The sequence below is a fragment of the Peromyscus leucopus genome, chromosome 22 (assembly GCF_004664715.2).
Source record: "Peromyscus leucopus breed LL Stock chromosome 22, UCI_PerLeu_2.1, whole genome shotgun sequence".
NCBI classification, from domain to species: Eukaryota; Metazoa; Chordata; class Mammalia; order Rodentia; family Cricetidae; genus Peromyscus; species Peromyscus leucopus.
The window spans coordinates 35407177-35430122 of NC_051081.1; the positions used below are offsets into that span (position 1 = coordinate 35407177).

At 49.4% G+C, this 22946-nt stretch overlaps 1 protein-coding gene across 1 annotated transcript in view; it reads right to left on the reverse strand.

Annotated features, from left to right (window-relative positions):
* Positions 1-1203: 1203 nt before the first annotated feature.
* The window catches only part of Cib4 (calcium and integrin binding family member 4), a 60212-nt gene continuing 38469 nt past the window's right edge, over positions 1204-22946 (reverse strand). The window contains exons 4-7 of the mRNA XM_028875653.2: positions 13670-13811; positions 4100-4209; positions 3256-3344; positions 1204-1390 (exon numbers count right to left, since the gene is read on the reverse strand). Coding sequence (XP_028731486.1) covers positions 1360-1390; positions 3256-3344; positions 4100-4209; positions 13670-13811 — 372 coding nt within the window. The 3' untranslated portion in view covers positions 1204-1359. The remainder of the gene's footprint in view (positions 1391-3255; positions 3345-4099; positions 4210-13669; positions 13812-22946) is intronic.

Genomic DNA, 22946 nt, shown 5'->3' on the forward strand with positions numbered 1-22946 from the left:
CTTCCTTCCTTCCTTCCTTCCTTCCTTCCTTCCTTCCTTCCTTCCTTCCTTCCTTTTTCTTTTCTTTCCTTTTTTTCAAAGGTTTTTTGGGACAGGATTTCTCTACGTAGCCCTGGCTGTCCTGGAACTCACTCTGTAGACCAGGCTGGCCTCGAACTCAGAGATCTACCTGCCTCTGCCTCCCGAGTGCTGAGACTAAAGGCATGCACCACCACCGCCGTGGGGGGGGGGGCTTATTTGTTGAAGAGCTTGAGGGGTGGGCTGGGATTAAACTACTCTTAACATCATGGCCACAGGGAGTGGGTGTCAAGGTCACAAGCCCAGGTGACCTTGGAGGGTCAAAGTCTGCTCTCACAACATGACAGCTTCTGACCCCCTGGGGGACTTTGACAGGGCAGAGGGTAGGATGGAACCACCCCACAGGTGGTGCTGGAGAGGAGATCTCAGCTCAGGAGTGTACTACACCATTGGACTCTCCACACCGTTCCAGCCCCTCCTGGATTAGATCCCGGGGACTTCGCCGAGCATTGGGTGCCTCTTGCCTCTGAACAGGTGAGTCAGGACCTAAAGATGAGATGCAAACGCACGCTATGACAAAAAATGACCCTTTCCTGTGTCATCAGTGATTATCTGCCTCCCTCAGGCCCACATAGCTGAGGAAAACCACGTGCCCAGCAGGTAGCCATCTGGCAGCTCCCACACGTTCCCATGATGAGCTTCTCTCGTGTCCCAGAGTCTCTGGCCAGCTGGACCCCAAAATGTCCCTGGAGTGGCCAAATTCATTGCAGGACTTGGCTGAAGAGCAAAGCAAATAAGCCCTAAATGCTGGTCACACATGGTCCCATCCCCAGAGCCCAAGGGTGGCAAGCAGGGCCAAGATGTCTTCTCCGTGGGAGGAAGACAGAGAAGCCAGGCGCCAGCTGGAATGACAGCTATGTGCACATCCCTGACACTGCTCTGGGAGATGATGGGTCAAGGGTAGGTTCCAGAGGAGGGAAGGTCGAATATTTCCCTTCTGAACTTCGTTCCATTTGGCTCCGTCCCCTCTGACACGGGTTGAGGCTTGAACTCTGTCCTCAAAAGGATTGCCATCCCGGCTTGCCTGGAGTTTTTTGGCAAACCTGATGCCTAGAATGAGCAGTTTCTCAAAACCGACGCCCTGTGTCGGACCCTGCTTTCAAAAAGCAGTGGGTAGGGATGGGCTGAGGAAAACACATTTGTTTTTATTTAGTAAACAGTATTCTAGAGGTGAAGGAGCGACAGACAAATCATACTTCCAATCAACTCTCACTGTGCCTGGGCGCAGGTGGGTTCCAGGGGTCTCCCTTGAGGCTGCTGAACCGGAAGACTGCCTCCATATCAACATCCCCAGAAATGGATCCGAAAGGAACTGAAAGAAAAAGTTCCAGAGTTAGCTAGCTGAGGTCCCCACCTTGTCTTATCAGGCCCGTTTCTGTGGGTAATGGTCCCAGCCAACTCAAACCTTCGTGTGTGTGTGTGTGTGTGTGTGTGTGTGTGTGTGTGTGTGTGTGTGTGTATGAGTGTGTGAGAGTGTGTATATGAGTGTGTGAGTGTGTATGTGTATATGAGTGTGCAAGTGTGTATATGTGTATGTGTGTATGAGTGTCAGTGAGGGTGCATGTGCACATATGTACATGTGTGGAGGCCAGAGAGCAACCTCCAGTATGGTCCCTCAGGAGCAGTATACCATGTTTTTGTTTTTGGACAAAGTCTCTTGCTGGCACCAGGGAGCCCAGTGACCACCCTGTCTCAGACTCCCCAGCCTTGGTATGACAAGCAGGTACCACCATCCTCAGCTTTCACCATGGATGCCAGGGATCAAACTCAAGTCTTCACGATTGCATAGTGGCAAGCAGTTTACCAACTAAGCTATTTCTCCAGTTCCTAAACTTTTTAAGGCTTCTTTCAGCATCACCAGAACACAAAAGGTTTCTGAATTTGGGGGTGCTGGAGCCAGTGGGAAGAAATGGGTGATTTAGACACAGGTGCAAGGCCAACAGGATTCCAGCGCCAATGTTGTGCGGGGCTGTGGTGGAGGAAGAGGAATTTCCTCTGCTAGGACTGATCCCAAGTGAGACCTATGTGGGTTCTGCCCTAGCCACGGCCCCTTGGGAGCAGCCACGATGGAGTCAGGAGCCTTTGTCTCCATCCTTATGGTTGGAAGAGGCGTGGACCGCCTGACCCAGCTGGGCTGACCAGAGTCTCTCTGGGAATTCAGAGCTGAGCTGAGACACCACTTAAGAGTCACTGAAGCTCAATCGAAATCAAACCTATCGGGAGGCCGTGACACACGATGACCCCATGTGTGACACACGACGACGACCCTGTGTCTCACCACTCAGAGGTTGCTGGTGTGCAATGGAAGCTAAGTGTGGGATGAGTGGAGAAGTAGAGCTAATGGAGGTAGAGATGGGTTGGGGAAAGGGAGAGACCGAGACAAGAACACGCAGCTGCCTGGGCTTCTGCCGAGTTTTCTGCTAACCCCACCCTGAACTTTTGTGAGTTGGTTTGTAAACGTCTCAAGAGTCATCCTCCTCATCATCATCATCAAAATCATCTTGCCTATGAGATCAAGGGGCAGCATTAGGGGCAAGTGTGCAAGACAGGTCAACTCAGCGAGAGGAAAGTCCTCTTCTCATGGGGTTCCAGCCACGGCCCGGACCGTCTCTAGAGAGGATGCCTTTGCTTTGAATTGGAAGGGACCAGAAGACTGGCAATTATGACCTTGGAAACACAGAGGGCTGTCATCTGGAGGGAGTCCGGAGCAGAGGTCACCGAGGTCCCTTCTGCTCTCAGGTAGAATTAGTCGCTTCTCTTGTGACATTTCTTTGGCCAGCTTTCCCCTTACAGCACTGAACAATGTCCCCTGCTGCCCCCACCCCAGTTCCCAGTGTATCTGGGTAACAGTGGGCAACACACAGGTCAGATCTGAAGCCCAGGAGGTACTTGGAGATGGGCACAGATGTCCTGGCCATCAGGGGTAATGTCTCTGAGGTTGCACCACACATGGTTTGCAAAGCCTGGAATCCTGCCGTCCCCTGTCTTGGTTCGCCCAAGATGAGCTGATTTCTCAGACGCTTCAGTTTTATGACTTCTGAAAGACTCAGCAGAGCCCAGGACACTCATGACAAGTTCCATGGCAAGACTGAGATGTGCCATCGGTCCAGGGGAGACTCGGGAGCCTTCCCTGCCTCCAACCTTGCTGGACAGCCCCGACCCTCAAGGATGCCTTACTTCATGAAATCTGGAGATTTGGCCATTGCGTGTTCGAACTCGGAGAAGGACAGCATGTTGTCATTGTCCAGATCTGACTCGCTCAGGACCTGGTGGAAGGAAGGAGGCTGAGAGGAGCCTGGGGTCCACAGGAGATGGGTCTCAAGATGGAGGCAGACAGTGTAGAGGGACTATGGCAGGGTGTCTTAGGGTCCCTGCCCCACAGAGAGGCGAAGGTGTGTGCACTAAGGTGGGGTGGAGAAGGCATCATGGGCTGGCCTTCCTTTGGAAGGATTCTCCTCAGTGGCCCCCAGTACCAATGGCAGTGAGGACAATAGACCCCATCCGCCGGACATAGGCACGAACTGCCCCCCCCACCCCATTGTAAGAAGCCTGAGTCAGGTGGGGGGTGCTGCCATCCAGCCCTGAGATCCTCGGGGTCTCACATCCTGAGAGCTCATGGGCCTGTGCCCCATATTAGGTTTTAGGGCTGTGTCCATGCCTTGTTACCAGGATATCTGGGCACTGTGCTCCTAATGAATGACATGGGCAGGGGAACATTGTGATGTGTTCCCCTGATGCTAAGCTGTTATAGGCTCAGCTGCCCTCAGTGACCCACGTAGATGGGAAGCTCTCAGGCGGGAGGGGAATAGAAGATTCTTATTGGAAGAGCAGACAGCTGAGGTATAGTTCTCTCCACTGTGTGCCCACTTCTCAGGGCACCACGTGCTACCCATCCCCATGGTATGCCATGTGCTCCAGGCTTGACTCTGGATCCCTTCCCAAGAAGATGGCCTGATATCCAGGAGTTTTGGGGTGGCCACCTGGACCCTCAGGCCCCACCCTTCCACTTCGGGATACACACATGGTGCGTGACATCCATCAGCAGGTCCTCCGACACATCGTCACTGTTCAGCAATCTTAGCACGATTTTCTGGAGATCTTCCTCGTCAATGAAGCCATTCTCGTTAAAATCTGCAGAGAGGAGATGGAGGCTGAGTCCCTGGCTCTTGGGACCGACTCCCATCTGGGAGGCCACATAGGGTCCACTTGCCCCAAGTAGATCTAGAATCTGGGACGTGGGGGGTGGGTAGCTGGCGGGAGATGCAGCATCAGGGCCAGCTGTAGACAATACTAAGTAAGGCGACAATTATAGCAATAAGCATTGACTGTGCACCTACTGTGTGCTCAGATGAGTCCTCTTTTAAGTCATCCAATCCTCGCCATCCACCTTTTTATCATCTTATTTTTGTCAAGAGGACAGGAAACGGGAGGGCAAAGTTCAAGCCCACCTAGGCCGACCTGGCCCCACATCAAAGTCCATGCTATGGGATGTCCATTTCAGAACTCAGAAGCCAGACTGTGGTGACCGGGAGCCAGGCAGAGCAGAGGAATGAAGGGTGGGCTGGGTTTGGGACCAAAAGCCTTGGGTATCATCTGATGCTTCCGGTCCTGTAGCTGCTGGACATGTGTTCTAGCTTCCCGGGGAAGTGGGACAGCGGTTCTTGCGACTTGTACTAGTGATGGGCTGGCTTCAAGAACTCCAGCTGTTTCCTCAAAGAGTCAGAGGCTGGAGCGATACTCCCTACAGCTTGGCATCCTAACTCTGTGCCCAGCACAAAGCCGAGTCTCAGTGAATAAATGGGCGGATGAATGTCCACTTCCACTTGGTAAGTGATGGGACATGACTAAACTCCGCCATTTAGACATTACAGGAAATCTGTGCTCTTGACCACTCATGACTGTCTTCATTACAGAAAGCCACCAGTGTTTGGCTGGTCAGAGGATCATCCAAACAGAACACAGTGTGTCCTAGCTTCCCTTGCTGCGAGAGGTGGCCAAATGGCTGAGCTCTGCCCAGTGACGTATTAGCAGAAGAGGGCAAGTGACTTATGGGAAGGTCTTTGAGACCATGAGGTAACCATGGGAACAGAAGGCAAAGCAACAAGCCAGAGGAGCCTGGATCCCTAGTGTTAGAGCCTTAGAACCATTGTGGACAACTACTTTTGGCTTCTCCACTATATATATATATAATCTCAGTTCACTATTTGTGCCTCAGTTTCCCTGTCTGTAAAATGGGAATAATAGTTGTACCTCTACAGTGTGAAGGTTAAACAGGAAATACATAGCCATCCCTTGGCATTAGTCTGGAATACAGAAGACTCCTGTTAGCTGTTAGTTCTCCACCAGGTGCTTATTGTTAAGTACTAAAAGTGAAAATCTGAGCGGCTATAACAACACCCCACCTTGAACAACAGCAGCTAGAGCTAATGGACTACTAGGGAAACTGAGGCCCAGAGTCTGCCAGTACCACCGAGTCAGTCCTTTTATGGCAGAGCCAAGAAATATCTGTCCCCAGAAGCAGACTGGGCATGTGGAAGGTACAGTACATCCCTGACTGTGTTTCTCAGCCCGTGACTGGAGCCCTCGTCCGAGCTGCTCTTGGGTGCTCTCCCTACATGACCCCTGAGCACCATAGGAAGTGAATCAGAGGAGCAGGTGAAGGGGGCGGGGGCACGGGGGGGGAGGCACTGCGCAGCCGCAGTGACACCACACCGCACTGCCGGTAAGAAACTCCGCAGCCTCTCCCCAAGCCCCTGCGGCATCTCCAAGCATCCTCCTGGCCTAGCTCCCATATGCGGAGACTACAGAAAATGACATGGCTTTGGTCCCAAGCCATCTGAAAACAGAATAATTTGCTAGAGTAAATGTAGTCCTGGGTGGTTCCTGTCCTTTGGGGGATGCAAGGGCAGAGCAGTCTGGGAAAGGGCTAGGACCAGGGAGTCTGCGCCTTGGCTGGGTCCCAGTCGAGGCTGACCCAGCAGTCTCAGAACTCACAGCCTGTGACTGACCACTCAGGGGTGGGTGTGGGGGCTTACTCTCTCATGTTTCTCAACCCCGTGAGCTTAGAGAACCGGACTGGTTAACGTTTAACCTCCAAGTCCCTCCAAAACACAGTTCCCACAAAGCACTGCTCTCAGCTAAAGCTCACTGCTTGCAGACCAAGGGAAAGCCTTCAATAGTCTCCCTAGGCTTGCTCCACGGCCTCTCCTAGCCACGGACACCTCTGTGCTTGGGTCAGGTCTCAGGAAGGTGTGGCAAGATCTGCTGCTTGCTTTCTGCCTGAGAATCCGTAGCCGGTGCCGACTGGATCAGGAAGATGTGGCTGAGATGTTGGTCTCTGACAAGTGATTAATCTTCCTGGAGGAATGGAGAGATGTTACATTGATCACACGGAGGCCAGAATGTCCCTCAAGGCAGAAACTGGTGCCCAGAAGGTGAGTTCCAGGCCTCAAGGAGCTCCAGCCCTGCTGGATTCTTAACCAGAAGCCATTCTCCAAACAGTTCTTGTTCAAGATGACCCCGGGTTCAGATGAAAATACATGGCTTTTCCCGTCTCCGCGGCAGCCATGGGTGGCTGTATGACATCATTCTGGCCCCTGAAATATAAACTCAAGTGTCTTGGTGACGGGCCAAGAAAGCTTGGGAAGAGCTGACTTATTTGTGCATCTCTGGATGTGAATTTCACCTCTGTTCCTTCCCCCATCCCCCTCTGCATCACTTTCCCTGCCTAGAATAAAGCCGAGAAGTCCGTGGGCACAAAAGCCATTTTGTGACCACAAGAACAGTAGGACAACAGTCTCATACCAAGACTTGACAGTTGAGGAAGCATAAAGAACTCTGGGCCCTTGTTTACTTTCTGGAGCTCTGGACTGCCTGACTCCAGACTTTTTTTTTTTTTTTTTTTTTTTTTTTTTTTAAATCAGGGACACTGCTACACGTAGCTGGATGGAATCCCAACTGATACAGCAAGCTGGAGCAGGGGCCTCCAAACCTACTGCACGTTAGAACTACCCAGGGGGCTTTGCAAAAGCCCGCCAGCCAGAGACGCCATTCCATCAGGTTGGGTTTTGTTTTGCTTTAACTCCCAGGTGATTTGAGGATGCAGTCAGGTTTGGGAAGCCAGGGGCTAAGGCATGGCTTTCTAGAATTTTTCAGGAGCAGAGATTGGTGGGGAGTGGAGGGTGGGCCTTGCTAAAGTGTAGGTTTGATTCGGAGGTGTAAGTGGGGCCAGAGGGTCCGCATCTTTGGTACCCTCCCTTGCAGGGCTGATGTTTCTGGTCGCTGAACCTCACTTGGAGTCATCAAGTCAAGAGCATCGAGAGGTCTTTCGGACTTCTGCAAGATTCGCTACCATGAGCATCACCAACACATTTGTCTTCTCTGTCCATCTCTTTGCCCTTCTTTTTAATTCTCCTTTTCCCTTCCTTATGGGCCATCACCTTCAGACTTACGGAGCAGCTTCCGCAGACCAGGCACTAGATTCAAGGATCCTGGAGTTCCGTCTCACACTGAGCTCACAGCTGCCTACAGTCACAAATCTTCAGAACCCAAAGAGAGTTCTGATTTGTCTGGGTATCCTGGATGCAGGCTGGGGCACGGGTCCCAGGCATCTATTTGCGCTGATGATTTAATTGAGCTTTTGAAAGGTCTTTTGCTTGGGGTCCTTGGGGAAGGGAACTAACTATGTGCTTTAGGGACTTGGAGAGGGGTGGACACTGGGCTGGGATCGAGTGTCTTGTCTCTCACTTGGCCCCATCCACTCAGTCTGACCTCTGAGGACTGAACATTCCCATTTCTAAAGCTAAGCAAAGTTGGCCCTGTGTCTGGAAGATGCTTGTGAGATCTCTTGATGGGGTTTGGGGATTTTGTTTATTGGGTTCCAGAAACCATGGGAAGACAGCAGAGAATCAATCCTTCCTTCCTTCCTTCCTTCTTTCCTTCCTTCCTTCCTTCCTTCCTTCCTTCCTTCCTTCCTTCCTTCCTTCTTTCCTTCCTTCCTTCTTTCCTCCCTCCCTCCCTTCCTTCCTTCCTTCAAATTTTCCCTTTCTCCTTTCCTTCCTTCCTTCAATTTTCCTTTCTCCCTTCCTCCCTCCCTTCCTCTCTCCCTTCCTCCCTCCCTCCTTTCCATCAAGACAAGGTCTCATGTATCTCAGGCTGGCCTTGAACTCACTATGTATGGGAGAATGACCTTGAACTCCTGCTTCTTCCAGCTTTCTCTCCTAAGAGCAGAGATTAGATTACAGGCAAGTGCCACACCACCCAGCCTTTTCTGTCTCTGAGAAGTGTCTTCACACCCAAGTGCTTAACCTCTGGGGCCATGTTTATTCAAGTGACTCTGTTTTTCTTTTGGCTGTAGGTGACTGGGCAAAGCTGATGATCCAACCAAGGTATCAGATCATTGGCTTTGTGGAGTCATTTAGTATCTGCTAAGAAACTGCAAGGGAGAATCAGATGCCTGTGGCCAGATGCTCAGAATAGGCTCTAGAGGCCATGCAGGTAGGTATGAGGGTAGTCATCTTTAGTCCATGGGCACAGATGAATAAACCTTAGATCTGGGAAAGAAGAGATTTCCTCAGCAGCCATGCAGAGAAACTGCTTGGCTTTTCTGACAATTTCCTAACTGTATCCCAGCCCTTCCCTTCTCTCATGGGGTCTTGTACTTCTGTCGGTGGACATGCTTCATACTTGTGAATGGAGAAACCTCCCAGAGACAGATGTCTGGAGCTGGGTTTGGTGGTATTTGCCTATAATCCCAGTACTCTGGAGGTAGAGGCAGGAAGATCAGGAATTCAAGGTATCCTCAGCTACACAGTGAGTTTGGGGCTAGCCTGGGCTACATGAGCACCTGTCTCATGCCTCCCCCTCCACCCCCCTGAATAATCCACACCTCTTGCTGTTTCTGCTTCTGTATAACCTTGGTGCTGTTTGGTGTGAGTGGAGACTGTAACCTGCTTCCAGCCAACATAATTTGGCAAGTGCGATGGGATGGATGTCACTTTCATGGTCAGGTTATGCCATGGAAGACTCCATTCTAACAGTAGATGGGTTGAGGGTTATTCCCTCCTCATTATCTTTGAAGACAAGTGGCCATGTTGGGAAGCTTGTGTGGCCAGGGGCCGAGGGTGGCCTTCAGAGGCCGAGGGCAGCCTCCAGCTCTAGCCAGCGCGAAGCCAGGGGCCAAAGGTCCATGAATACAAGAACTGCATTCTGCCAGCGGCTTGAAGGGTCTCCCCCAGCCAGCCATTCTCCAGATGGGAAGCAGCTTGGCCAGAACTTTGGCTGGCGTTTTGTGAGACTTTAAGAGCGAGGTTCGCGCCGGGCGGTGGTGGCGCACGCCTTTAATCCCAGCACTCGGGAGGCAGAGCCAGGCGGATCTCTGTGAGTTCGAGGCCAGCCTGGGCTACAGAGCGAGATCCAGGAAAGGCTCAAAGCTACACAGAGAAACCCTGTCTCCAAAAACCAAAGAAGAGAGGGGTTCTCTGGGAGTGGTAGTGCTCATTTCCATTCTAGCACTGGGGAGGCGGGGGCAGATAGGTTTCTGTGAGTTCCAGGTCAGCCAGGACTACATAGTGAGACCATGCCACAAAAGAATAGAAAGAAAGAGGAGGAGGAGGAGGAGGAGGAGGAGGAGGAGGAGGAGGAGGAGGAGGAGAAGGCAGGAAAAAGGCAGAGGTGGGGGAGGAGAGGGGAGGAGGGAAAGGGGATCCAATTAAGCCAAGCCTGGACTCTTAACTGGCAGGCACCCTGAAACCATAAAGTGCGGCACCTAAAGCCGCTGAACTTTGGGGGATTTTTTTTAACCCAACCCAGGCAGACATAGAGCCACTGTCCCTTATCTATTGCTTCATGAGCTAAGTTTCTGTGACTTTCAACTGTGTACTGTTGGCTGAGATGAAAGGGTTGAGCCGGGCCAGTGCGCTGCTAGAGGCGTGTCTTGTCCTCGAGAGTGTGACAAGGACTTCAGTCAGCCCAGCTGCCACATCTGACAGAACTGTGGCGGTGACTGGCCGAGCTAGGACTCCTGGGATCCAGGACATACTCCCCGGGGACGCTTGGGGCTGCTTGGGAGAAGGAGGGAGGAAGCTGTAGGAGAAACACACACACACACACACACACACACACACACACACACACACACACACACCACACACCAGGCGGGACTGCTGAGCTAACAATATACGGGTGTGCGATTTCATTTTGGGTTGGGATTCACTATGAATTTGTGTCTTGTGCCAAATTTAAGACATTTAGGGCTGTTAGTTCTTCAGATATCTTTCCTACCCTTTGCTTTCGAGACTCCAATTGGATCACCTGGTTGTACAGTCGACCTTTCTACCTCTGTGTGTCCCAGAGGGCCTCTTCTTTAATTCTTTCAATATTTGCTTTCTCTGTTATTCAGATTTCCGCCCCCCCTGCATCTGTCTTCAGATTTACCCTCCCTCCCGTTACCTCAATTCGCCTGTTAAGCCCATCAGTGAATTTTGATTTCGGATGGGTTTCTGTGTTTGTTCAGCTGTTTCGTAGTGGGGTATGAACCTAAAGGCCATTGCATGCTAAGTGAGTGGTCCATCATTAAGCTACACTCCAGCACTCTCTCTTTTTTTTTTTTTTTTTTTTTTTTAATTTTGTAATATAGACTTGCTAAGTTTCCCAGGTTAGCCTTGAACTCGCTCTAGCCCAGGGAGACTTTGACCATGTGATCCTCCTGCCTCAGTCTCTGGAGCAGTTGGAATTACAGACCAACGCTACGAGGCCCAGCCCCACCTAACTCCTCCTCATAGTTGTATTTTTCTGATGAGCTTTCATATCCTTTCATTTCTGTGTGTGTGTGAGAGAGAGAGCAGATTTCCTTTTACTTTATTGGAAATGGTGGTTGTGATGGTCAGTCCTATGGGTCAGGTTTGACTTGGCTGAGGAATGCCCAGATAAAGGCAGGGAAAAAAAAAAATCATTTCCTGGTGTGTCTGTGAGAGAATTTCTGGAAGAGATTAGCATGTGAATGAGTAAACTGAATAAAGAAGGTCACATTCAGAATGGCAGGAGAGAGTCCCTTCATGGCTGGGGGAGGGCGGCCTCAGGAGGCCTCACTCCTGAGTCAGGAGTGAGTGACCGCTGTGAGGGGGCGGGAGTAATTTTCTTCAGTGGTGTAGCCACCTGCCCGTGCTTCAGTCAATGTCCTTCAGTCATTCTCATGGAAGCAAACCCAGTCAAATGCAATGGATCTCTCTCTCTCTCTCTCTCTCTCTCTCTCTCTCTCTCTCTCTCTCTCTCTCACACACACACACACACACACACACACACACACGAAAGTGGAAGGGGCCTCTTGTTGAAGGGTACGGTAGGAGGGAGCGAAAGAGGGTAAGGAGGTGAAAATGACTGAAATACGTTACATACAGGCGTGAGGTCATCAAAGAATTAAAAAAATAATCAGGGGCTGGAGAGGAGGCTCATCTGTTTGGAGTGTGTACTGTTCTTGCAGAGGACCTGAGTTTGGGTCTCAGCAACCATGTTGGGAGGCTCACAGTCACCTAATCCAGGGGATCCAGCACCCTCTTCTGGCCTACTTGAGTACTGCATTCATGCACTACACACACACACACACACACACACACACACACACACACACACACACACTTTTTTAAGAATTTTAAAAACAAGTAAAGATTAAAAACAAGGCCACATTCATAAAAATGAAAAACAAGACCACATTCATCATTGTGGGTGGGCAACATCCAGTCCAGCAAGGCCCAATAGAGGACGGACGAGCTTTTCTTTCTGCTCTGTCCTTGGTCAATGGTGCTCTTGGTCCTTGTACCTTTGGGCTGAATTAAATCATCGTCTTTCCTGGATGTCCCACTCACAGCAGACTGTGGGTTCGCTGGTCACCAGAGTCATCCAGTCAATCCTATAGTCCCGTCTTTCTCTTTCTCCCTCCCCCTCCCCTCTCCATTCCCGTGCCCCCCCCCCATATCCCCTCTTTCTCTTTCGTTGCTTCTGTTTCTCTGAGGAGCAGGCGACAGTGACGGCGGCTGTTTTAGGACTCTTTATCAGTGAATTTCAGTATCTGGGTCATGTCAGAGCCAGTCTCCATTCTGGAGATGGCAGCAAGATTTAAAAGAATTTTCTTGCATATCAGGTCACTTTTAGATTTCATTTGGGGGTATTGTAGATGTTCCGGTGTCAAGACGTTGAGTCCTGTTACAGTTCTCCCAAACAGTGCTGACACTTTTGGTTTAATTCGGACTGCGATCCTGTTGTCCGGGTTCTCCAGATTAGAGAGGGTTCTGGGGTTCTGTTTGTTTACTTTGAGAATCAAATCTGGAGCCTTGCATGTCCTTCAAGCATTCTACCATTGAGCTCAAACACTAGCCCATGACGTTTTAAGACAAGGTCTCACACTTTGTCTTCAAATTTATGATCCTTCTGCCTCAGCCTCGCGAGTGTGAGGATTACCAGTGTGCGCCACCACACCTAGCAAGTTGAGGTTTTCCTCGGCCTGCATGATTCTGCTCACTGATGTCTGAGGACGGGAGGAACTGGATGACCTTTTTAAACAGAAAGGGTTGCGCTCATCCATGCCGGTCTGCCTGGGCAAGCAAAGGAGTTACCATGATGTACTCAAAGATGTTCATGGTCTGTTGGAAGGTGTGTCAAGATTTCTTTGATTTTTTTTTTCCCTTTCGGTTGCTTTTGGGAGGTCCGAGTATCCCACCGTGCTATGGGGGCAATACAAGGAGAAGGGCAGATACCAAAGACATCAGAGATGATCTCTCTCAAGTCCTTCACTTTTGAGATGATAGAATGGGTTTTGCAGGAAAATAAAGTGACTTGTTCAAGACTACACAGTCGCCACATGCAGAGCTGGCTCCAGTGCCTCATGTCTCTCAAGTTCCCTCTTCCCGCCAGACAAGCCCTAGTCCTTCACACCCATGTGCTGTCTCTTTCTCTCTGGCCTGCCCTCGGCGACCCCAGTGCCCTTGGATGGCGTTATGATTTGAACTTGAAATAGCCCTCCCAGGTTCACGGGTTTGAACATTTGTTTCCCAGCTGCTGGAACTCCATGGCTGGAGACCGTGGGACCTTTGGGAGGAGGAACCTAGCTGGGGAGGGGACAGATTTCTGAAGGGGCAGGCCTGGAGGCTTACAGCACCCCCCAGCAGCCTGTGCTGCTTCTGATTTCTGTTCCATCAACATATAAGGAGGTGAGAAGTCTCAGCCACACATTCCCACTCCTGCGGCCTGCTTGGCACCCTGCTGTCCCTGCCACGATGGACTACATGCCTTCAAATGGAGCCTCCATAAATTCTCCTTTCCCTGAGGTGCTCCTTGCCAGGTATGTTGGTCACAGCAACAATAAAGGCCACTTCTATAGACAACGTGGAGGGAAGGGCCTCTGTCTATCAGAGCTCAGCTTCTCAACCTGCTTTGTTATTTCACAGGACTTAAGAAATACGATAATATACTCATCAAGACCTAATAAATCCCGGTTACACGATCCCATCAATGAGCTAATGTTGGATTTCAGATGCGGCAGGTTCTCTCCTCCTTCTCACTCAGCACTACCCCCCCCTCCCCCAACCAAGGTACCCACCATAGATGCGAAAGGCATATTCAATCTTCAGGCTGGGGCAGGCCTGCTCACTGAACACCGACGCCATGCCCAGCACATCTTCAAAGGAGAACACGTTGTTGTGTGAGAATACCTTGCAGATGCGGTCTCTGAAAGGGTTGACCTGGGATAGGGGTGAGGGAGACAAGGTCTATCAGGGCCAGGGTGTTGCCTCCCCGAACCACTTCCATCTGTCGTCAGCACTGCCTCCTGGGCTGAGACAAAAAGAACAAGGTAGGGTGAAGCGGGATCCTGGGGGTGATGAAGGAACCCAGGGCAAGGGACCCTGCTCGACATCACTCTGCTCACCCACATCTCCTCCTGCGCACACATTCCAATGGCTTATGGGTGTGTGCGTACGTGCGTGTGTTTTTGTGCATTGTCTTATTGAGGGTTTTTTTTATGGCTATTAAATTTCCCTCCATTTTACATTTAAAACTTGGAAAATTAAAAAAATGGATAAAGAAAAAAAGCAAAAGTCATCTATAATCGACTCCCCAGAGTTAACAACTATTAACATATCGATGTAGCAGTCAGCAGACCTAGGTTTAATGCTGTGTCGTCAGTTAGGGAACAACTGCCATATAGATACATTCATTAACTAGCTGTCAGAGTTAAAGACTTGTATAAAGTAGAGAGATAATAATTATGTCTACCATGTGGGACTGCCATGAAGACTAAGATAAATAACTCGGCCAATGAGAGTGTCTGACAAATAACTCGGCCAATGAGAGTGTCTGACAAATAACTCGGCCAATGAGAGTGTCTGACAAATAACTCGGCCAATGAGAGCTGGTAGTTGTTGTTTAACCACCACAGATATCACAATCAACAGAGCAGTTTTCAAATTAGGTGCCCAGGCTGGAAATGAAGCTCAACAGTAGAGCCTTTACTTAGCATGAGTGATGCCCTGGCTTCAGTCCCCATCCCACCCCACCCCTTCCCAAACACACACACACACACACACACACACACACACACACACACACACACACACACAATCAAATCAGAATTCCAAATTACCAAGGGCCGTGTGATCTTAGCAGCTCTGGTTCCCTCAAACTGGCCCTGGCCTTGGCGCGTGAGCCCCCTCCTAGGCTGACGTTCCTCCACGTGGGCTGGTGACATCCCAGTCACCATTTGCCAGTTCAGCCGCAGCTCGCTATTTCAGCTTGCGACGCTCCCTCCAGGCCCCAGGAATGGACAGGGGGTGGGAGGGCTTTCGGGGCAGAGCTCATCAGAGTTTGCTATAGTTCAGATTATAATGGTCTCCCTGAAGACTGTGTGCTGTAGGCTTCATCCCCAGGAAGTAGCAGAAGCTGTAAAAGGTGGGTCCCAGTGAAAGGTCGTAGGACACTGGTGAGATGTGTCCTCAAAGAGGATCATGGGACTCCAGCTCTTATTACTTTTGCTTCCCAGGGACCACGAGGTAAGCACCTTCCTTCTCTACGCCCTCCTGCCATAATGCCTTGCCTCAAAACAGGCCCCAACGCGATGGGGACCGTTGACCAAGGGCTGAAACTGTAAGGCTGTAATCTCTTTCTAACATGATCTCCTCCAGTGTGTTATTATAGTAACAGCTGATTAGCATAGAGCTCAGTAGGGATCCGTGGGCAAGGACGCTTGGCAATCTTTAAAAGTAGCAAGTTCAGCTTTGATACACCCTCTGCTCACTCTCTGGGGCTCCCATCCATTCCCACCTCCTAGAATGCCTTTCCCCAGCTGCTCAGTGTCCCCGCCCAGCAGACCTTATCACACTCTCTCCTGTACTTCAAAACAAACCCTAACAACTCATACCTCCCTCAAATCCCTGTTCTTACGTGTACCCTGACTAAGCTGCCTGACCCTGTAAACCCGCAGAGCAGATGTGCATGTACAGTAGAGCCCCAGCTCCCGAAGTTCTAATCAGCTGAAGTGGCTCTCTGGTTTTTGTCTAGCTCCCTTTGCTATGACAAGGCATCTCTTCAGAAGCGCATGTTTCATGCAGAGGGGCTTGGCTCGGTCTCTCTGCCTCAGCTGTGCAAATGACCTGGCATGGGCCTGCTGCTAAGGATCTACGCCAGTGGTCCTCAGTCTGTGGGTTGGGAACCCTTAGTCGGTCGCCTAAGACCACTGGAAAACACAGACATTCATGTTACAATTCAAAATTACAGTTGCGAAGTAGCAACAAAATGATTTTGTGGTTGGGGGGGGGTCAGCACAACCTGAGGAACTGCATTAAAGGGTCGCAGCATTGGGAAGGCTGAGAACCACTGCTCCATACAGACCCACGCTCTCTGGAGCTGCCCGACCCGGACCAGCCAATGCTTAGCTCTCTCGCTTCAGTTCTCCGGTTTTGACATTTGGGATTTTTTTTTTTCCCCTTTCATTCTCCTAGAACTCAGCCACACACTGAAACGCGTGCTTTTATGTTGTCCATCCTTGTATTTGAGATGAGACATCGTGTGTCACTCCAGGTGGCTCTACAACTCTCAAATTCTACTCAGCATACAGGCCACGTGGGGTCGTTCTTAAAAACGTGAATTCGTGTTGGACAATTGAAGGGCTTCGTCCGTGCAGGATGAAGAACCAGCTATACAACATTATGCTTGGAGTTCCCGGTTTTGTCCTGTGCCCTGGGATATCGAAGAGGGTAGAGCTCATGCTAAGTGTTCTAAAAATTCAAACTCAATATGGTGGTGCACACTACTAACCCTAGCCCTTGGGAAGCTGAGGGAGGAGAATCTGGGAGGCAGAGGCTAGCCTTGGCTACATAAGGGGGTACCAGGCCAGCCAGGGATATATAACAAGACCTTGTCTCAAAAACAGAACAAAACAAAGAACAATGTTGTGAAAACTGTGAAGAGCGTGATTGTCACATTATGGTGTGCGCATGGTATACGCTATATAAATGTCACACAAGCTTTGACCCTCAGAGGTCTTCTGTCAGGGGGTCTAGAGTGGAAGCCAGTGCTATAGGTGAATTGTATCCCCTCCAAAATTCCCGTGTCAAAGTAGTAAAACCACCCCACCTCGGAATATGACTTCATTTGGAAATAGAGTTGTAGGCGTAACTCCCTAGGTTAAAGTGATATCACATAGAGGAGGGATCCTCATAACATACGATGTTGTCCTTATAGAAAGGGAACCTGGACATGGATAAGTGTTCTCAGAGACCGCCACATGGAGATTGAGGCAGACATCATGAAGAAGCTTCTACAAGTCAAAGAAAGTCAAAGATCACCAGCAACCCTTCAGAAGGGAGGGAGAGCCTGGAACTGACCCTTCGTCAAGTCTTCAGAAGGAACCAACCCTGTCTACACCCCGATCTTGGGCTTCTAGCCTTGGCAGTTGTGAGACAATGTTTCTATGGTGCGAGTCAGTGTGTGGTACTTAGTAAATAAACTGCACCAAGCAACATGCTTTGTAAGCTCCTCAAGTCACGAGTGTCTGTTTTATACATAGACACATGCATCATAGGCATATACATACATAGATAATTATTATGGAGAGATATATGCATATATCATATACATGTCCCAGAAGTGGCCATGATGCCAGGGAGTCCAGGCTGACCCACTCAAAAAACCACGCTGGCTTCAGGCTGGAGCCTCCCCTTCTTTTAACATACCCAGAAATACCTAGTTTCCCTATCTCTAATTGACGCTGATAGCTTGAACTCCTATGTCCCAAGTACCTAGCTAAGTGGCTTTATCAATTATGTTACCAAATTTTAACTACATTAACTCTTCTCACAAATGGACATATGGCTTAACAAGACTCCTGCAAGGAAACCACAGTTGGAGATAATGTTTGTAACGCAGATAAAAGCGAACAGCAAGAAAGTGCCAGCGCTGAGGTCTTTTCCTGTTTGAAATGCAGCTTTGCTCCAAACCGAGAAGGCTTGAGAATCCAGACAGACAAAACAACGTGTCCTTGCTTCAATTCTCTGAGCCTGTGCTCAGTCAGGCACAAGGCAGGTCAGCCAGCTCTCCACCACCGCACATTTCCAGCTAGGGAATGACGTGGTGTCTTCCTTCCCCTGGGGCCTCTACTGCAGGCCTTGGCTGGGAGTGAGGGGGTTGATGGTGGCGGTGGTGGTGTTAGTGCTTGGGATGGGGATGGGTGGGTACTGAAAGATCAAGTCACTCTCCCTTTGACCCATCACACACACACACACACACACACACACACACACACACACACACGTGGGGGTGGCAGTGTGCCATCCTCTAGGCAAAACAGCCGCCATCTTCATTAGGCCAGCTGTGCCTGTTTGCAAGCGACCATCATGATAGGGCCTGTTGGCTGCTGATGTTTCCTCAGAGGAGGAGGAAATTGCAAGAGCATGAACCCTCTTCTGAGACTCCAACCACTCTTCCCAGCCCTTTGCAATTCTGTCTTAACTGCAAATGACCTGGGGGGTCTTGGGGTGTTCGAATATAAACGCTGGGGGAGGTTAATGAAAGGGACCCCCATCTGTGTGACTGGAGGGAAGCCATGCTGGGTAAAGACTTTCTGGTATGGCAGGCTCACTCACGGTCCTGTAAGCATCCCCTCACCCATACTCTGAAGTCCACTAAACTCATTGGTTCCTTAGGTGAACTTTTTGTCGTCGGGACCTTATAAGGCTAATGCATATGTTTATATCTTCCCAGAGAAGGAATTCTCGGAATATACACACCCTTCTTAGACTGGAACCCCAGACGTTGGTAGTTGATGACAGTAAGAATAATGGCACATACAATACAACCTCGGAAAATGCAGAGAATTCCTGAAGATGAGGAGAAACGGTTCTCACGCCGCCAAGGCTTTGCGAAGTAGTTAAAAGCACAGAAGTCTCTAACTTGGATTAAATGCTTAGGTTTTGATTTAATAATGAACTACATGAAGCGCCATATGTCTCTGATCCGCTAAAGAGGAAGGTGTTACAGAATAAATCATGAAGACATCACTTCTAGTTGTACGTGGTGGTACAGGCCTGTGATTCCAGCACTTGGGAGGTTGAGGCAGGAGGACCATGAGTTCAAGGCTGACCTGGACTATACAGCAAAACGTTGTCTTAAAAGACAAGAAGCAGGGGTGTGGAGCTGACTTAGTAAAGTGCTTCCCGTGGAATTCCAAGAACCTGAGTCTAGATCCCACATAAGAAGTCAGGCGTGGCAGAGCACATCTGTAATCTAGGGAGCCGGAGACAGGAAGGTCCCTGGAGCTCACTAGCCAGCCAGCCTAGCCGAATTGGTGGGCTCCAAGTTCAGTAAGAGACCGTGTCTCAAAAAAATTAGAGTGAGCCGGGCGGCGGCACACACCTTTAATCCCAGCACTCGGGAGGCAGAGCCAGGCAGATCTCTGTGAGTTCGAGGCCAGCCTGGGCTACTAAGTGAGTTCCAGGAAAGGCGCAAAGCTACACAGAGAAACCCTGTCTCAAAAAACAAAAAAAACAAAAAAAAAAATTAGAGTGGAGAGTAATTGAGGACTCCTGATATGGACCTCTGACCTACACACACACACACACACACACACACACACACAAACATGTACACATATATACCCACCCCCCACACACATACACACACACATGTTCACACATATACCCACCCCCCATACACACACACAAACATGTACACACATATACCCACCCCCCATGAACATGTACACATATATACCCACCCTCATACACACATACACACACACACACAAACATGTTCACACATATACCCATCCCCCATACACACACATCCAAACAAACATGTACACACATATACCCACCCCCTGCCACCCCACATGAACATGTACACACATATACCCCACCACATACACACACACACACACACACACACACACACACACACACACACACACACACTGCACCACTACTTATGGGTGAAATTGAGTGTAATCACTGATGGAAAATTTGTCTATGATGGGGGGAAAAAAAGAGAAGGTGAGTTGATGCTAATTTCCCTGGAGATTTTTCTTCAGGGTGCTGTGACCAGGACAATAAGTCCAGGCATTCAGAAATTGCAGCAGGACTCATTGGTTTGATTAGGTTTACTTTTTAGAGTTTTATAGCAACACATGTACAAGGGTCTGTGATCAGAGACTGGGCATCTTTCCAACCACAGGGAGGCTTGCGGGCCGTCTTGAGACAGGGCTCTCAAAGGAGCCGCCGTACACCCGTAGATGGGTTACACATTTTTTTTCCTGCACAAACAAGTGTTTCACACTTGCTGGCCTGTTACGATGACGAGTGGCAGTTGACATTTTCCACCCATTATTTTGCTAACAATATTTCATACGATTTGTAAGGTATACGCGGCTGTTGCTCAGCAGGGGGGAATTGCAACTTCATTTGGCTCCTGAGAGAACTTAGGTGACTCATTATGACAGGAATGCTTTGCCATTGTTGCCGGGATTTTGGAGAGACTGTGTTGAAGGGCCTTCCTTTGTTGTTGCCGTCGCTAAAACGGTGGTATCACCTATAAAAAGTGTTTACGCGGACATGCCTGTAAATATCAGAAACGGTTTCTTTTTTTCCTAACCTGTTTGAAATTTGCCCTAATAATGTAGGCGGATATTGAGCCTGCTTGTTCAAAAAAATATCAAAAGGTAAAGCTTTCCAATTAGCTTGTAAAACCACTGCCTGACACAAAGGAAGAGGCATGATTCCTCGCTCAGCTCAATAAAAAGCCTTTAATTGGTAGATGGGGATGAAAACTGAGGGCTGTAGATTTAATACATGCATCCCATGATACACTTCTCCTCTTTGAATCAGTTATGACAGCTATTAAAAATAAAACAAACTAGCTGTACCCCATAAATATGCACATTATGTGTCAATTAAAAAATAAAACAACCAAACTAGACCCAGTTCTCTACACAGTGCTGTTTCAAAATATCACAATAAGATTTTAAAGAATAAGCTGGTGTGTGTGTGTGTGTGTGTGTGTGTGTGTGTGTGTGTGTGTGTGTGTAAGACCACTCAGTGTACAAAAGTGCTAGCTGCTAGGCCTCATGACCTGGATTTGATTCCCAGGCCCCACATGTGGAAGGAGAGAAGTACTTTTGTTCTTTTGATCTCCACATGCATACTATAGTGTGCACACCCTCACACATATGCATACAGGATAAAAAAAAAATGTTCTTTAAATTATTTTTAATGTGTGAGAGTCTTGCATGTATGTATGTGTAGCATATGTGTGCATTGCCCTCAGAGGCCAGAAGAGGGCACTGGATCACCCAGACTGTTGTTAGTTGCCATGTGGGTGCTGGGAATGGAACTCTGGACCTCTGCAAAAGCAGCCAGTGCTCTTAACCGCTGAGCCATCTCTCCAGCCTCAAAACTTCTTACTTTTAATAAAATCATTTTTTCAACCAAGTACCAACATGGAAGCTGGACTGACATGGAGTGGCTTGGGAACACTTGGGGGCTGGCCCCGGGAACTGTCTCTGTGAAGGTGAGAATTGCCGGCAGAGGAAGAAACCGGGAGAGAGGGCAGCGATAAACCCATCAGGCAGGCGAGGAGGAGGAACCAGAGCATGGAGCAAAAGACACTGCTCTCGAGAGGACAGTAAGGCAGATGTTAAGCCAATGCCAAGGTAGGATTATATCATCAGAGCAGCCTGTAAGAGTCAGGCGCTGCCAATCCAGTCACCCCTGAAGCCCGATATAGGAAAGAGACACTCAAGAGCCCCCCCTTTTGACTATCAGACTGTTGATGCAATGGACCCCCATGACATTGGAATCTCCCTAAGAAATCTCATGCCGAGAGACAGTAAAGGCTCAAGGTGGATGCCAGCCAGAGGAGGAAGCTATCTCCACGCTAAGATTTTTGGTTCTGACAACTTGTCAGACCACATTTAAGGAGGGACTGGAGTCCAGACAAAATGGCCAACGACGGGCAGGAACACACCTTAGCCAGGACTCCTCACTTGGGCGTATATACCTCCAGCTATGAAACCTGAACCCCATGTCAGGACCCAGAAGGTAAAATAGCTGGTGCTGGATGTCTCTGTCGCTCTTCTCAACGTGACCACGTTGAATTAATCTCCCTTCCCTGCTGTTACCTGCCTCGTTAGCAGGCCTCCTGAGGACAGGTGGTGGAGCCTAGCTCATTAAGGCGGCCAGGGCCCAGGCTCTGACCCTAACAACTCCAGCTTCCTTGTCCCCCAGGCTCCCCCCTTTCTATTTCCCAGAGGGATGGCCAGACACTGTGAGGAGGTATCACTTAGAACCTACACAGCTCCAGATGGAGTCTGGTGGAAATGGCCCTGCAGAGAGGTTTCTCAGTACCTGGGGGATGCAGCTGGCTCTCTACCGTGGGCTGGATGACAGAAGGCTGGGGACCCTCCAGCCCAAGTCCTCTGGGGCAGACAGAAGAACAGCCAGAGAGGCGTGGCAGAAGGGATTCCTTTTCACCACCCCAGGCCCCCACACCATCACCACCCCAGGCCCCCACACCTTCACCACCCCAGGCCCTGTTTAGTTTACCATGTTCCAGATTTTTTTTTAAAAAAAATGCTATTAACGCTAACAATCTGAGATCTGAACCCATAAATTTTGGGATGCGTCCAGAGAGTTATCATCTGCGTTCAATTTCACACTCATTTAAGAACCCTCAATCCTCTAAGGGAGGAAGGAAGTGACAATTGACGAAGCAGTGCTTCCATTTCAGGAAGAGCGTGTACCCGAGCTTGAAGGCGTTCTGAGCAACGGGAATATAAACATGTCAGCGCAGAAATTTATACAGGTAGCTCAGCAGCGACATCTCCCTTTTTCCTTGATGAGACCGACAAAGATGGAAATAAACCCCAATGCTGGCAGATTTTTTTTGAAACGGAAACTACAGTTTGTTGATTAAAAAGATTGCGGTCCCTGCCCCTCCCCAAATTAAACGCGTTGTTGTTATTGTGTTTTGTTCCCTAAAAGATCCCCTCAAAGCTGCTGAATGAGAGATTTGATTTTACGATGGAAGTCAGAGGGAAAATATTTGGATTTAGCTTAAAAATATCTCCTTGCCATTTCTCAAGCTAATGCCTAGTCAGAAAGGGTTTTTTTTTTTTTTTTTTTTTACAGTTGCTGGAAAAAAATGCTCATAAAAATATGTCAGTGACTCAGTAATGGCATCATGGATACACTTGGCCTTTTTTTTCTTTTCTCAAGACAGGGTTTCTCTGTGTAGCCCTGACTGTTCTGGATCTCGCTCTGTAGACCAGGCTGGCCTCGAACTCAGAGATCTGCCTGCCTCTGCCTCCCGAGTGCTGGGATTAAAGGCGTGCG